The sequence below is a fragment of the Pezoporus flaviventris genome, unplaced genomic scaffold (assembly GCF_033815535.1).
Source record: "Pezoporus flaviventris isolate CSIRO_AGI_PZ_B2104156 unplaced genomic scaffold, CSIRO_AGI_Pfla_v1 ptg000036l, whole genome shotgun sequence".
Lineage (NCBI taxonomy): Eukaryota > Metazoa > Chordata > Aves > Psittaciformes > Psittacidae > Pezoporus > Pezoporus flaviventris.
The window spans coordinates 21,783,633-21,799,556 of NW_026892584.1; the positions used below are offsets into that span (position 1 = coordinate 21,783,633).

General features: G+C 38.4%; 1 protein-coding gene across 1 annotated transcript in view; it reads left to right on the top strand.

Moving 5' to 3' along the window:
* Positions 1-4,077: 4,077 nt before the first annotated feature.
* Positions 4,078-15,924, top strand: part of SCFD1 (sec1 family domain containing 1) — a 51,942-nt gene continuing 40,095 nt past the window's right edge. The window contains exons 1-7 of the mRNA XM_061463467.1: positions 4,078-4,197; positions 6,363-6,433; positions 7,258-7,346; positions 8,173-8,263; positions 9,053-9,175; positions 10,883-10,970; positions 14,885-14,974. Of these exons, the coding sequence (XP_061319451.1) occupies positions 4,167-4,197; positions 6,363-6,433; positions 7,258-7,346; positions 8,173-8,263; positions 9,053-9,175; positions 10,883-10,970; positions 14,885-14,974 (583 nt within the window). The 5' untranslated portion in view covers positions 4,078-4,166. The remainder of the gene's footprint in view (positions 4,198-6,362; positions 6,434-7,257; positions 7,347-8,172; positions 8,264-9,052; positions 9,176-10,882; positions 10,971-14,884; positions 14,975-15,924) is intronic.

Genomic DNA, 15,924 nt, shown 5'->3' on the forward strand with positions numbered 1-15,924 from the left:
TACAGTTAAGGGCTGGAGAAAACCTAGGCAAAATAATTAGGAGCAAGAACATAATCTAGTTGAACGCGAGTTTCTATTGTTAGACAGAATCTTTGGTATTTGCACATATTTCTGCATTCTACTGTTATACACTAGCCTTTAATTATACGTTTAGACAAAATAGTAAAACTTGGAAGCAAGTCTCGAATATGCAACAATAATTCGTCTTTCAAAATGAAATTTTAGAGTTAATCTAGTTCAGTGTAAGAATTTGTTGCTCAGAACATGTTACTTTGTCTTCCATGGAAGCCAATTTTTTCATAGGTATATACACTAAAACTATTTGTTGAATTAAAGGCAGTCTGCCATCAACCTTGTTAGTGCCTGACACTTTTCTAGCTTTTAGCCTAAACTCTTTCTGTTCAAATATAGGTGCAGTCTGAGCAACGTCAGCTGAATGAAATATATTTCAGTTCTGCAGTATTTGTATAAATAGTAAGCCATAAAAGATACCTACACAGTAACACTTTAATGTTACTAATACTAGAACTATTAAACTAAAAGCACGTTTAAGTAAAATTTTTTAAATATAAGTAGGTGTCTTTTTTTTTTTTAAATTATTATTTCCTTCCGTGTCAGTTTGACCACCTTATACTATGTCCCAAACGTAGGTTTTACTATAGATTATAAAGATAGATATGTATTGGTATGTGTATATATATATCTCCACATTCTTCAAAATACCGAAATCTGAAGAATAATTTTATACTTCTTAATTAATATAGCTTGGGTTTAATTGTAAATACAAACGGGATTGCCTTACTTTGGATGCCTTGGCAAGAAGGTACATCCACAATAAATTATAAATGGATAGGTGTTTCAGGAAAAAAAACCCACCAGAACCAGGCTGATCTGGTTTCAGGTTCATTGCAAGTATTCCTCCTCTTAATAAATTGTATTACTAAATGCTAATTACATAGCAGTGGCAGTCAAGACTCACAAAATTGAGACTATGCTGTAAAGGGTTAAAGACAAAGAGGCAAATGGGTACTGTTCATTAAACAATATGCAGGTATTTTGAAATATTTTTTAAACTGCTAAAGCTGCTTTCTTTCTTGATCAGGGGAAGGGTTTTCTGGTTCTGAGCCAAGTGTATTAAAGTCCCCTTTAAAATATGTATCAGTGAGATCTTGGAGAATGTCAGTTGACTGTTTATAAACAAAGTGTTTTCTCATTCCATTCTGATTTAATTTTTTCTCCAATAATATTCCATGTTTATTGCTTTTGCATAATTTTTAAATGTCATACTGCCAATAACTTCTTTATATCCTTACCCTTCAGAATGCTCTGTTTATCGCAAATCCATCTGCATAATGATTCATTGTATGTTCATATTCTTAATACATAGCAGTGTGACTCCTGCAAATAGGTAATTATACTTTAAAAAATGAGTGGTGTACCCAATGGAGTCTTCCTTTTTCTTGCCTAGTCAGAGATAAATGTCTTCTGTAATACTATGTTATTTTTCTATATGGGAAGTACAGAACTTACAGAACTAGCAACAAGAGAGTGTAATTTTAAAGGACAGTTCTTGGACTTTTGGTACCAGCAGTTGTAAGGGAAATGGTTTAGAACTTTGAAGTAGTAAACTGTATTTTAAAACCTTTGGTGAAGAAAGGTAATGTGGTTATAAGGCTTCAAAAAGTACCTGAGATAAAAATAGGGTTCACATGTTTTACTGCTTATTAGTTTTGAATTCAGCAGTTTTATGTAAAGGTAGAACTAATGTCATTTGTAAGTTAACTTTAAAACTCTGCTATACAATGCTGTATCAAAACATGGAATTACAGTCTTCAATACTGCTTGAGAGGACTTCTTTCTTACACAGAACTTGTTCTCATTTCCTAATACTGATATGTACACATTCAAGACAAGTTGCCTTTCCTTTCTTGTTAGTTTGATCAGCTCAACCTATACATTCTAATATAATCCTTGATATATTCAAATTGTGTTCCTCAGTGCTAGTGTGGAGAGGAACTTTCACTTTTCTGATCCTTTTTAACATTTATATAGACCAATCTTTTAACTGTTCACTAAAATTCCATTGAATAAGTTGACTTCCAGTCCATCAAAACACAGAAAGGTCTCTTGACTGGAAAACATAAAAGCAATTTCTGTAGCTATAATGACCATCAGGTTTTCAGTTGCTATAGCAGGTCACTGAAGTGCAATATTATCAGTTAGTTTTCATTTTACATAAACTGCAACCTGAGGCATGTCTGGAGAATAGTTTAGAGAAGTTGCTTGCTTTCAGTATTTCTGTAATACACGGAGATTGACTGTATCTGCATTAGCCTTGTGTATTAAATACATTTTTGTAGAAGTTACAGCTTTCACAAGATGTGTCAAGGCCACAAGGTAACTACTGCAGTCCTTTGTGTTTTGCCAAAGAACTTCACCCCACAGCTTCTGCATCAAACCCTAGGCTTCCATCTGGAATTAGCACATCCAATAAGCTATTTATTTTCTAGAGTGATCATTTTCTAGTAAACAATAATAGATTAGTATTAGTGATCTGAAGAACAAAACCAAACTTCAAGTATTAGATATGTTTGAAAAATGAAGGGGTAAGAAATTTCTGTGACTTGATTTTGCTAATGCAAAAGATGCTTACTAGAAAAAGCTGTTACTGTTTTTAACTGGTTAATGAGTGAAATACAGTCAAAAGAAATTAGTATTAGTTCATATTTAAGATCTAAACCATCGTGTACTGCAGCTTTGGCTTTTTTCATTAAGCTGTTCAGTCTTAAGATTGGAAGACTTGAGGATTTAGAGAGGTATATGTGAAACACAGGGCAGAGTATGTCATTAATTCACACATTCTGCATGTGCATTTTGAAAATAGTATCAAAAATTCTCATTCAAATAGAAGTAAATGACACTGCAGGCTACAAAATATGCTTTTATAGTTTCTTGATTCTGTATTATATAAGGCTCAATCTTTACCCTTTTTTCACTGAAGGGAATATTAGTTGGGTAAAAAAAAATGAAAACTTCTGGAATCATGTATACAAAAAATCATTGTCAAGGTATTAATGTTTGTAAAACAAAAACAATGGAACCTTCTGATTTTGTATTGCATAAACAATGCTCTTTTTAAAACTTACTTTTTGTAATATTCCAATTACTGTATAATTTTGTAAATAGTTTTAGCTCTAACTGGAGGATCAGTGCCTGAAGTGTTGCATCTTCAAGCAACACTGTACTTGGCAGGTATATCATCAGTGTTGAAGTAATTGGTAATTGTGGGAAATAACTGCCATGTATATATTCAAAGTGCAATAAAAAGTTTAATTTCTTTTGGAATAAATTTGTAACTTCACTGGTATTATTTTGGTGATTTAATGGCTTTTAGCTTTAGAAATGTTATTGCTGTTGTCTGTAGTTCCATTTGGGGACCTGCATACACCTTTATGTATACATCCATAGCACGTTTACCGAATACCTTTGTATCCAAAACTGACTTGGGAGTGAGTCTCCGCTTGCAGAGATTCTCCACTACAGGACTTGTGTAAGGGTGCAGTGATGAGCAAAAATGCGATCAGCCAAAGGAAGGCTGTGCACTGATCAAAGGCAAGTAACTTTTAACTATTTTTCTTTTCCATAAATCACAAACTTTTACGTTTGAAAAACATGGAAAAAAAAAAAAAGCTCTTTTCCTGTAGTTAATCTGAGTGCCTCGGGGCTGCCCTCCATCCAGTTAAGGGAGCATTTCATGTGTTTGTTGGAAATTCAGTCCGAGAGAAGAGCAAAAACTCTTGCTGCCACTTTTTGCTTTGGCGTGTGGAGGGGAAGGGGGGGGTGAAGGGGAAAACAGAGGTGAAAGACAGCCCCAGCACGTAGTCTGAAAGACCTCAGCCTGTTTTTATGTTCTCAGCTGCGGCAAAGCACAGGCCCAAATTTAAATCAGGATGCAGCTCCCTGAAGACCGGGACGGACTCCAGGCCTCCGGGCGGCAGCGCTGAACCCAGCCGTCTTGTGGTTACCTGGCGCCCTCGCAGCCGGCGCTGAGGAGGTTCGGCCGAGCCCCACCCCTCGTCGCCGTACGGAGCGCCACGTCGTCTGGCGGCTGCGTGCGCGTCGGTGGGCGGGGTGCGGTGCCGCTGCTGGGCTGGCGGGGCAGGAAGATGGCGGCCGGCATCCGCGAGAAGCAGACAGGTGAGCGGCTGCCGCGCCGCGTCGCGGGGACTGCGCCAGCCGCCTATTGCGGGGCGAGAGCGCTCAAGGTCGGGCCCGCGCTGCAGCTGGGGCTCTCACCTGCCTCCCCCCGCCCTATCCCCGGCGGGGCCCTGGTGCAGGATGCGGGTGTCTCCGCGACGCCTCGCCTCTGTCGGGGGTTTCGCGCCCGGTTTGGCTTTCCCGGCTACAGGACGGAGGCACTGTCCCTCCTCCTGCTTCTTCTCCGGCGGCCGCTGGGGTGCCGCTCAGCTGCCTCTGCAGCGGCGGGCCTGTGGCTCCGGGTGACTCTGGGAGCAGCTCTTGCCGAGTGGGCTCGGCCCCGCTGAAGGGCTCAGGGCCGCGGCCGAGGTGCCGCCGCGGTGTGGAAATCGCCCGGCGAGGGGCTCCTGCGGCCCGGGGAAGTGTGCGGAGCGGGTTGTGAGCTCCCTCGATTCGGCTGCCTTTCTGCCCGTTGCAGGGATCAATGGGAAATACGGTTTAATGGTGCAAAACCAAAGCTGCACTTGCGATGCTCCTCCTGAGGCTATATAGGGCTGTCGGAGTGTGTGCTGACCGTCAGGAAGTTGAGAGTGCGAGATTACACGGGAGGCTTTCTGTGGTTAAAGGGTTGTGGCTCTCCTTACGTACTGCTCTGCGTTCAAAACTGACTCTTGCTTCTCTCTCTTCATGCTGCTTTATGGAGTCTTAAGCTATCTATTTGAACGTACTACTGAAGCATAGAGCCTATCGACTCCATAGTACTCTACTTCGCTTACTCCCCAAGGTTTTGGTCAGTAGTTTGAGCTGTAACCTTGTCACCTTCTCCATGACAACTGCAGTGTCTTTCTGGTGGTACAGAGGGTTCTGGGTGCATTTATTTAACATGAAATGTCTAAAATCATTTGCCAGACAATCTCAGTCTTTATTTCTGTGTAGACCTTAAATATTTACTAGTAGTATTCTTTTTTCTTTTTGTACCAGTAGTCTACTTTCTGTAGTCTCATTCCTGTGGCCATTTACTATTATGGCGTTTTTTAAAGTTCCTTTACATTTCTTTACTTTTCTTCACTCTGCTGCTTCTCTGATAAAGCCTGCTGTCTTTGAGCTCTTATTCCATGCAGGTTTATTCTTTTCTGTTCTTCACCTTGTTTCTTGATTATTTCAGTCAAGCTGTACCACTGAACCATGTTGTCTCTCCCATTGGGGAGGTCATTTGGAAGGTAGATTGAACAACTAAAAGGTACTCAGGGAAGGACTTATTATCATTTGGTGTTTGTATTACCACATATATGCATTATTTGTTGTGACCTTTACCCTGGTTCATAACTAGTCAAAGCATATCATCGTGCAAGCATGGTAAAAACCTGATCCTTGCCCCAGAAAGCATTCAGCCTAAATGTGAAAGAAAGTTTCGCTGCTGGTAATGTGGTTTGAAAAGGCAATGCAACAGAGGAGGAAGGGACAGACTGTGAAGGAGGGCTTAAGAAACATTGCCTGGGCATGGGTGGCCTTGAACACCGCCAAGGATGGAGCATTCACAACTTCCCTGGAATGGGTTGCCCAAGGAAGTCCTGAATGCTCCATCCCTGGCGGCATTCAAGGCCAGGTTGCACAGAGCCTTGGGTGACATGGTTTAGTGTGAGGTGTCCCTGCCCATGGCAGGGGGGTTAGAACTAGATGATCTTAAGGTCCTTTCCAGCCCCAACTATTCTATGATTCTATGATGGATGGTAGTAGGAAAGACAAAGTTCAACTGAAGTTGAGACCTGCAGCGTATGTCAAGAGCAATGAGAAGAGCTTCTGTTGTGACATTAGTAACGAAAATATGAATATGGAAAAATGTTGGACCATTGCTTAATGGAGCTGGTCATTTAGTGGTGATGGATGCAGATGAGGCTGAGGTACCCAATGCTTTCTTTGCCTCAGTCTTCACCAACAAATTCTCTTGAGGCTTCTTTGTCACTTTGCAGTCAGACATGGAGTGAGACCTCTTAGAAAACTTTCTCATCACATGAAGGAGAAAAATAATGAAATGTGACTTTTGCATTTATATTTTATGGTGGTTTTCCTCTCAAATGATATGTATAATAAAACCTTGCTAATGTGTTTAATCTCTGTTGTTAAAGTGTAAGGATAATAAAGCATGATTCTGCTTTGTTTTCCAGTGGCTTTGAAACGTATGCTGAATTTCAATGTTCCTCCTGTTAAAAACAGCACAGGAGAACCAGTATGGAAGGTAAGGACTATTTGAATAGGAAAAGGAGAATTTTATACTGTTCAAAAAAAAAAAGTTCAGTTTTTCAAATTTTACCTAATTCAAGCGTCTTCTTTATGTTATGAACTTTTACAAAATAATTTTTCATGTGGTATGAATATACAGAAATGAGTATCAGAATTGCTTAGAAAAATATTTATTTGAGATACTGGCTACTTGAAGATGCAGTGTCTGACTATGTAGGCAAGATTATAATGAGTAACTGAGGAAGATATTTTTGAAATACACTTAGGTGTGTTTCTCATTGCATGATACCTTACAGGTGAACTCACAGAGTCGGAAATAAGCTTAGTTCCTTAAATTTAGAACAAGCTCAGCTCAAGCTATGTTTGTTAATTTTTAAAAAGTAGCTAACTTGTGTGAGAAGTTTTTGCTACTACAAAGTATATATTCTGTCTCTTCATCTCTTCTGTTGCCTTTTATCACTACTTCCTTTTTTCCCCTCTCTGTTTCTTCCTTTGTTTCTTCCAAATTCAGAGAAGTTCTGCATTTACAATAATAAATTTCTGACAGTGAATTCCTGTTTGACTGACGCTTTTCAGGAGATGGAAATTATTATTTTTTTCCCTTTTATCAGAGTTTTTCTTCAATTTTTATTTATTTATTAATAAGCATATATGTAAGTCCATGACAAATTAATTATTAATTATAAATTGGTAAATGTTTAGTACTTCTCAGGTTAGAGTAATAGTTTCTTAAACTGAAATTCCTGTATCCACCGTATCCCGTATTCTGCAGTATCCACTTTTTACGGCACTTTGTAAGAAGATGCCTATCTTTTTCAGGTTCTCATTTATGACAGATTTGGCCAAGATATAATCTCACCTTTGCTGTCAGTGAAAGAGCTGAGAGATATGGGGATCACTTTGCATCTGTAAGTACTTTTAAAAATTTGTGGGTTTTTTTTTTTTTCCTAGAAAGAACTTGATTTAATATTCCCCAGAATCGTGATCACTGAAAATCATTCAATGAATAACTACTAGAATAAAGATTATACCCTGACTTGTTCCTAAAATCTGATGGTATTATTCAGGGAGTGGAGAGATGATTCCATACATTGGTCAGTAGGATTTCTTACTAAGTACAGGAAGCCCCTCTTCAAAAAAAAAAAAAATTATCCAATAGGTATTTTTTTGAATCTATACAAATTCCTGTCTGTTACAAATCTGTATTGTCAAGCAGGTGGAATCTTTAAGTATTATTTTAAGGATTTTCCCATTTAATTTTCTCCAGATTACATTTATTTAGTTCCTTGTCCTTCCTAAGTGAAGGCTAGAAATGGAAACACAGTTTAACATGTTGACATAGCGGCAGAAATGTGAGAAAAATGTGACAAGCAGGAAAGGCAAGTTTAATGCTATGAGATATGCAGGGTTTTTGTTGTTATGTCAACAATTTATAATTGGTGTATGAACTTGGTGGATGTGGTATTTTACCTTCCTCTGAATGGATTAATCTATATTTGAAGATCTATGCCTTTCCTCAAGCTTTGAATAAACTTTGGCAACATCTATTGAGCCAAAGAAAATACAAATATGATTTTTGAATTTTTTTCATGTGTTCCTCTTACAAAAAATCTGGCTGAATGTAGGGAGAAATTGTAGGAAATTAAATGTGTCTGTACAAATAATTTCTTTAACTTTTATAATTTTACACAAATCAGAGGAGGAACACATTAAAGATGTACTTCTTCCTTTCAGGCTTTTGCATTCAGATCGGGATGCTATTCCAGATGTTCCAGCTGTTTATTTTGTGATGCCAACAGAAGAAAATATTGACAGAATGTGCCAGGTAACTTGCATTCTTAATGTTTCAAATGAGTGGGAACAACAGTGTGTGGCATACTCCTGCACTCACTGGAGTGTGACTGTTCTGTATCTGCTCCTTATGCATACCTGAACACCTTTTCTTGCATTTTTTATATATTAGCACATATTTGTCAAAAAATATTACCTATAATTTTTACACACAAAACTTCAACTTCCCAGAAAGTAGAAAGGTAAGTATGTCTTCTCTGTCAGAGAGAGTATTCTGCAGGTGAAAAGACAGGACGAAGTGGGCACAAACTGAAATACAGGCAATTCCATTTAAACATAAGAAAAAGCTATTTTAATGAGGGTGGCAAATGCTGGAACAGATTGTGTATAGAAAGTTTCTGAAGTCTCCATCTATGGAGATGTTCAAAACTTTACACAATCCTGAGACACCTGCTTTATTTGACTCTGCTTTGAGCAGGAGGCTTGGACAAGGCTAACCTCAGTTTTTCACGTTCTCTGGGAAGGGAAAAAAGGAAATGAGATTTTTGGTCAGCGATAAGTTATGGAACAACGGTTGCTGTCTGGCAGCTTAAATTTCATTTCCTGGGTTTTTTTGCAGTTCTGTGTTAGGTTGATTATGTTTAGTTATGTAGTGAAAACATGATGTACAGGGCTGTATGAACAGAAAGATAAACACTTCCCAAAATTTGTTGAACTGTGATTAATTGGAACATCACATAGTAAAAGTATGAATGTTTTTTAATTATTCAGACATATATTAGTATTTATTCAGGAAAAAGCTTGTGGTTTTCCTTCCTTTTAGGATCTTCGAAACCAGCTTTATGAATCTTATTATTTAAACTTTATTTCTGCCATTTCAAGAAGTAAACTGGAAGATATTGCAAATGCTGCCATAGGTGCTAATGCAGTAACTCAAGTGGCTAAGGTAAGAAAATCCCCCAGTCTCTAATGTTAAAGATACTACCACTGCAGGTGTTTTTGCATTCTTACATAGAATAGTTAGGGTTGGAAAGGACCTTAAGATCATCTAGTTCCAACCTCCCTGCCATGGGCAGGGACACCTCACACTAAACTATGCCACCCAAAGCTTCGTCTGACCTGGCCTTGAACGCTGCCAGGGTTGGAGCATTCACAACCTCCCTGGGCAACCCATTCCAGTGCCTCACCACCCTAACAGGAAATAATTTCTTCCTTCTATCCAATCTAAACTTCTCCTGTTTACTTATATCCAATCTAAACTTCCCCTGTTTAAGTTTGAACCCATTACCCCTTGTCCTGTCACTACAGTCCCTAAAGAAGAGTCCCTCCCCAGCATCCCTATAGGCCCCCTTCAGATACTGGAAGGCTGCTATGAGGTCTCCACCCAGCCTTCTCTTCTCCAGGCTGAACAGCCCCAACTTTCTCATACTGTCTTCATATGGGAGGTGCTCCAGTCCCCTGATCATCCTCATGGCCCTCCTCTGGACTTGTTCCAACATTTCCATGTCCTTTTTACATGGCCATTTCAGTGCCATACACAGCTTTTCTGACTGAATCATGAACAAAATAAATGTTGGCTAGATTCAGTGTTAGGCATAGATTTGCTCAGTTAAAAAGGGAAACTACAGTCATCTCAGTATAATGCAGCTTGGTACCATGCTTCAGCTTAGTCAGAAGTTCAAGTGCTGCAAGACCTTTATGCTAAATGATGAGGAGAAATAGAGTGGTTTCAGAGTATTCCCAGTCTCATCAGCAAAATGAGTGCATCTAGTGCGTATATAATAGGATGGAGTTTTAGCTCCTAAATACACTAAAAGTGCAGTATTAAGGCAGTTGTCATTTTTAATAGGAAATGTACTGTAGAGGTGGATGTTTCATACATGCACACTGTTACTCAGTAAACTCCTGCACCTTTATGATTTAAAGGCAGGTATCAGGTATTTACCCTCTTTACTTTTGTTCAGTGTCTGTACCAAAACCTGTAAAATATTAACTGATTGCTTTCATATATACTTAAATACATTCACCTGTTCTCAAGCCTGTTAGGAAGTACTGCTGGCATGAGAAAAGGAAACTCTTGTGAAATGAAATGAAAACTACTAATCTTATTTAAACTTGAGATCTCCAGTAGGAGTGAATTGGTGTAGCACTGTGAACTAACCCTCTTAAATGTTTTTTATGGTTGTGATGTCCCATGTTATAGAGAGGTTTAATTTTTTTCCTGAATGTACAGGTATGTTACAGAAAAATCAGAATTCGTGGGCTGTAATCTCTCATTGTCTAGATATTGCCCTCTTTCCTTGATCCTGCCTAAGAGCTCAGCCCTGTTTATGTTGTAGTCCTTCATATTAATAAAAAATAAACCTATGATTTTATAATGTCCTCAATATGTGTTTTTTTCAGTGATAGTTGGCTCCTAAAAATTTGCCTGCAGAAATATTTGTGCTGTTTTCTTTTAGCACTTTTCAAGTGCTCTAGTGTTTTGTGCTATCACTTCATCTTTGCAGGGGCTTTTTAATTCATACATGATATCTTAATTTCTTTATTTTAATGGGTAGTGCTGTAAAAGGTTCAAAAAGAAGTAGCAATAAACCACAGAGATTTTTTAATGCTTCACTCTGTGCTGTTCTGACCATTTTTCCTTTATTTCTAGGTGTTTGATCAGTATCTTAATTTTATTACTTTAGAAGATGACATGTTTGTATTGTGTAACCAAAACAAAGAACTTGTTTCCTATCGTGGTAAGTAAAGTTTGTATAAAAAATTATACCAAAATGTCTGATACTGAAATTTACTCTTGAAGTGATAGCTAGTTCTAATCAGTGATTTTATTTTGATCTGCTCAGAATTCAGGATTATCTGCTAGATGTAGTTTAAAGTCGTGAAGGAAGCAGTTCTTGGATATTAATTTCAGCATCTTTACAACACAGCTATTGTAATACTGAAAAATACTGATGTATCTTTAAATAACAAATTTAGTCAAGCAAAACTGCAGTATAGGTATAAAACGAGTAGCAGTCCTTTTTATACATTGTCATGGTTTAAACCCAGCCAGTAACTCAGAACCACACAGCTGCTCGCTCACTCCTCCCTCTTCTTCCCCCCGGCTCCTGGAGTGATGGGGGGGGGGGAGAATCAAAAGAATGTAATTCCCACGGATTGAAATAAGAACAGTCCAGTAACTAAGGTATAACACAAACCACTGCTGCTACCACCAATCATAATAATGATAAGGGAAATAACAAGGGAAGAGAATACAGCTGCTCACCACCAGCCGACCGATACCCAGCCCGACCAAGCAGTGATCTAACCCTTCTGGGTAACTGCCCTCAGCTTATGTAGTGGGCATGGCATGCTGTGGTATGGAATGCCTCTTTGGTTAGTTTGGGTCAGGTGTCCTGACTCTGCTTCCTCCTGGCTTCCCCTTCTCCCTGGCAGAGCGTGAGACTCAGGAAGTCCTTGGTCAGACTAAACATTACTGAGCAGCAACTAAAAACATCGGTGTTATCAGCGCTGTTCCCAGGCCAAAAGTCAAAAACATAGCACTGCACCAGCTACTGAGAAGGAGGAAAATGACTGCTACTGCTGAAAACCAGGACATAGATGAAGTAATATAGGAAAAAAATTTGTATTGTTTACGCATGTAGGTAGGCACTGCAGGTGCCTGCTGTGTTTAGGCACTACTATTTAGTCATGATCCTTTCTGCAGTTCTTAAGGAATTAGTGTTTTGTTTCTGTGTGAATGGTCAGTTGGAAAGTTACTGTAAGGAATACAAAGCAAGAAAGATGACTTTAACTGACAGAATTTCTTCTGTCTTTTAGACAGCGACCAGTCAGTGTTTCCTTTTCTTGAGACATGAAAACGTGGTGGTGTGCAAGGGGAGATGGTTAGGATCAAGGGCCAGATTAGCACAGGGAAGAATCTGGGAAAGGACTTTCTAGAAAATAAGAGATGCTGATTGCTTCTTCATGCATGCGAGCCGAATGTCAGCTTTTTCATAAGTCTCTGAGTTGTAAGTGAAGTCAGCCGCATGGAAGCCTTTTTTTTTCTCCTCCTGGGACTTCTGCTGGACCTCTTTTGGAACCTAGCAGGGAAACCAAGTGGCTGCCTTAGGTCAGTTGCCTCTACATCTATGGCGCTATGGCAGCTCAAGTCAACATATATACTAGTTGGCATAACTGTCCACATGGTTTTTCTCCCTTTGATCTGATTTTTGTGTTCCTCTGACCCATTCAATATGCTAAATCAACAGAGAACTACCACACTACCTCTCCTGCCCCTCTAACTCAAATGGCTAGCTATTACAGGGTGGGTTGTCTTGCTGCCCCTGGTGTAGTTTCCCACATCTTCTCCTACTTTTACATCAGAACTAGTAGTGTTGGAGCTGCAGAGTGTTTGTTCAGTTGCCTCGTTTCTTAGAAAATAACAGCTCATTTGTGTGATCTGCAAATCCAATGCAAGGGAAGAAGCAGAATTGTGTTAGACAGAGGCAAGTCAGCCCTTTTTTAGCAGCAGCTCCTCATTACTTTAGTGTAGTTACAGTGTTTACACACAGTGTTACACAGTTAATTCCTGATTGATTTAGATGCACAGAATACTCGGTAGTGACCAGGTAGAGATGAGAATTCCCCGTATGCCGAACATTTAGTGGTAAGATCTTTCTCCTTTCTTTCAGATTCCCAGAGTTGGTACTTTGCTTTAAAACTGGATCTGTAATACTGAGTTCTGTCTCACAGAAGAGGAAAAAAGCCTCTTCTGAAGGGCATTTTTGTTTGAAAAGCAGACTCTTTTTTCACTAAAACCTGCTGTTAAAGAGTTTTAGTAATAACTGGTTTGTGTTGTGTTTGTGTGGATGTAAAGGTACTTGAGCAGCTCTCATAAGATACCTGCTACCTGCAAGGAATTTGAATTTAAATGACTGAAAATGTTTTATGTGTTTCTGCACGGTTTGTTTTCCACTCTTGGGCAGCTGAAATTTGCCACACACCAGATGGTTTCACACTATACTTAAACCAGTCTAGAAGTGGGCTGTCTCCAAAAGCTGATCAAACAGAAATCTAATCTCCCATACAGAATGATCAGTTTTCCATAAGAGCACTGATCCGATGCATCTCACCATGTGAGGCAGTAAGAGTGCAGGGGCAAAGAAATGGTCTTCTTTTGCCTTTGGAGAGTAACCCTAGCAGGAAATTGCCAGTCTGTATATAGTTTCATAATCTGCATAAGTCAGTGTAAGTCTGATGGTGAGGAAAGACAGCTACTGTTTTTGCAGCAGTACTGCCATGTGTGGTCATGCATGTAGCTGAATAGGTGAACTCAGAGCAAATATGACGGAAAAGGTTAATTATCAGTTTCTTGATTTCCTGGCTACATAACTGCATTTACACAGAAGTAATGTCAGGACAAATATTCATTATAACATTCTTCAGTTGCATAAAAATCTTTCACAGACAGAAAGAAGGCAGCGCATTCTGTCTGTCCATGTAGAAATGGACAAGAAGTGAGGAGCTTAAATTGCAACAGGAAAGTCTCTGGTCAGATATAGCCCAGTTGTTTCAGAGCTTTAGGAATTATAGGCAAATATGGATCCTGGGAAAAGTCTGCCTTTCTAGGTGCTGGTATTTCAGAAACTTGAACTCGGAATGAAAAGAAAAAAAAAAAACACCACTGAGGCATGTCTGTTGCTGCATCCCAGCAGCATAATAAGTTTGACTTCCTGAGAATAGCTGCTGATAGAAATTGCTAATACAATTCATCTGTCTAAAGTTCTTAGAGGACAAAGCGGGAGGGGGGGAAAGCACCTTTAAAGTTAGAGAACGATTGTAGCTGGCCATGCATAAATTTGGGATGGAAGGCTTAATGTTTAGAGCTTTGAATTTAATTTTTGAAGAAAGAGTCTAAGACAGGTAGTTATGTGAGAAAATTTTAAGGTAAAACGAACAAGGGTGGAATTTACACCATAACTTCAGAAATAGTGCTTGACTTGAGACCTCTGATAAGATTAGGTTTGGTGTTTCCTGTTGGCTGTTATATTCCTGTCAGTGTTAATTATTTAATAGAAATGTTGCTACATGTTATATTTTTCTGACCTAGATGTGTGAGGGAAGTCATTCCATTTGTAGTGTGAAATGTTTTAAAAGCTGGGAATTATCCCTAACTTGGAGACTAACTGTAAATTTACTAAAAAAATAAAAAGGGAAAAAAAGAAAAGGAATCTCCATTACAAGTGGTGGCATTTAGAATCTTTAAATATAGATGACTGCATACCGTAATTCTCTTTAAATTATACAGATAATTCTTGAGGATGCTATATCTGATCATTGGTTTCCAAGTAGATGGCCATTTCTGTTCCATAATGTTGTTTTCCAGGTTTTCAATAACAAGATACTGAGGCAGTTCAGAAGTTACAGTATGCATTGTCAGAGATAATTGGAAAAGGTTGTGTAGTGTTTGACATTATACAGTGAGCAGCAATTAAGTTCTCCCAATTTTTTTTCTTAAATGGATGTGCTAAGAGGGGCATTTCACAGCTTGATCTCTGCAATAGGAGCTGTTGGCTATTAACAGCCAGTATGCAAGAAGAGGATTGTTTTCTCATATTAAAGTGGCATAAACTTCTTTAACCCTATTCTTAACTTTTCCACACTGTTTTAGCCATTAACCGACCAGATGTAACAGACACAGAAATGGAAACTATAATGGACACTATTGTTGATAGTCTCTTCTGTTTTTTTGTTACACTTGGTAAGTTTTCAAATTTTAGCATGTTTTCCGTATGCTTTCCTTTTAGAAAAGATCCATATTCAGTGAGATACCTTGAAGTTTAGTGATTTCTTATAGCAAATGAAAAGCAGAATTAGATCTGTGACAGAATTCTCAGTAGTTCATGGGGTGGGTTAATGACCTTACTATACATCACTGCAAGAGACAATAAAGTCTATCATACATGGGAGTAGAGTCTTAGTCTTCAGTATCAATAGGAAAAGAATACTGAAATGCAAAGGTTTAGATTCACTGTTCTAACAAAATCTTAGTTTGCAGTAAAGATTAATAGTGCTTTAAGTTTGAATTTTAGATTTGTAGCTCTCAAAAAAAAACAAACAACACCACAAAAAAAGGCTTACATAAATAAACCCTGCAAAGATCTAAGTGAAATAACTAAAGCAATAGGAAGATGCATTAAATTTGCTTATTTTTTTTAAATTTATTTATTTTTATTGTGAGTTTTCTTGATACTTAGCTCATACATTTTTCACAGTGATGACATTTAATACAAGTTCTCACTGAAACCAGTCAGTCTGAGACAGCATTCCTACAAGGGGAGCTGGGGATCACTATAGGGCAGCCTGTTCAAGGATGATTCCGTCGGACCTATTGAGTTCTTTCAAGTGTTAGCATGATACACATTAAATCTTTTACTCAGTCATTTAAACTCTATGGTATTAGAATTTTCACACTTATATATGAGTGTGAGAAATGATAGTTAATAATTTTGAAACTTGAAAGCCATTGAAAAACATGCATGTGAAAATAACCTCACCCTGCAGTGAGTTGTAACTGACCTATCGTGATGTGTTATCAGAATTATTACTATAATTTTAATGGGACTTTCAACCTTTTGAAACTAAATGCTTTTATATGAAATAATTTGTCCGCTCTACAGCATATTAGCTATCTTTCTAGTGCACACTATA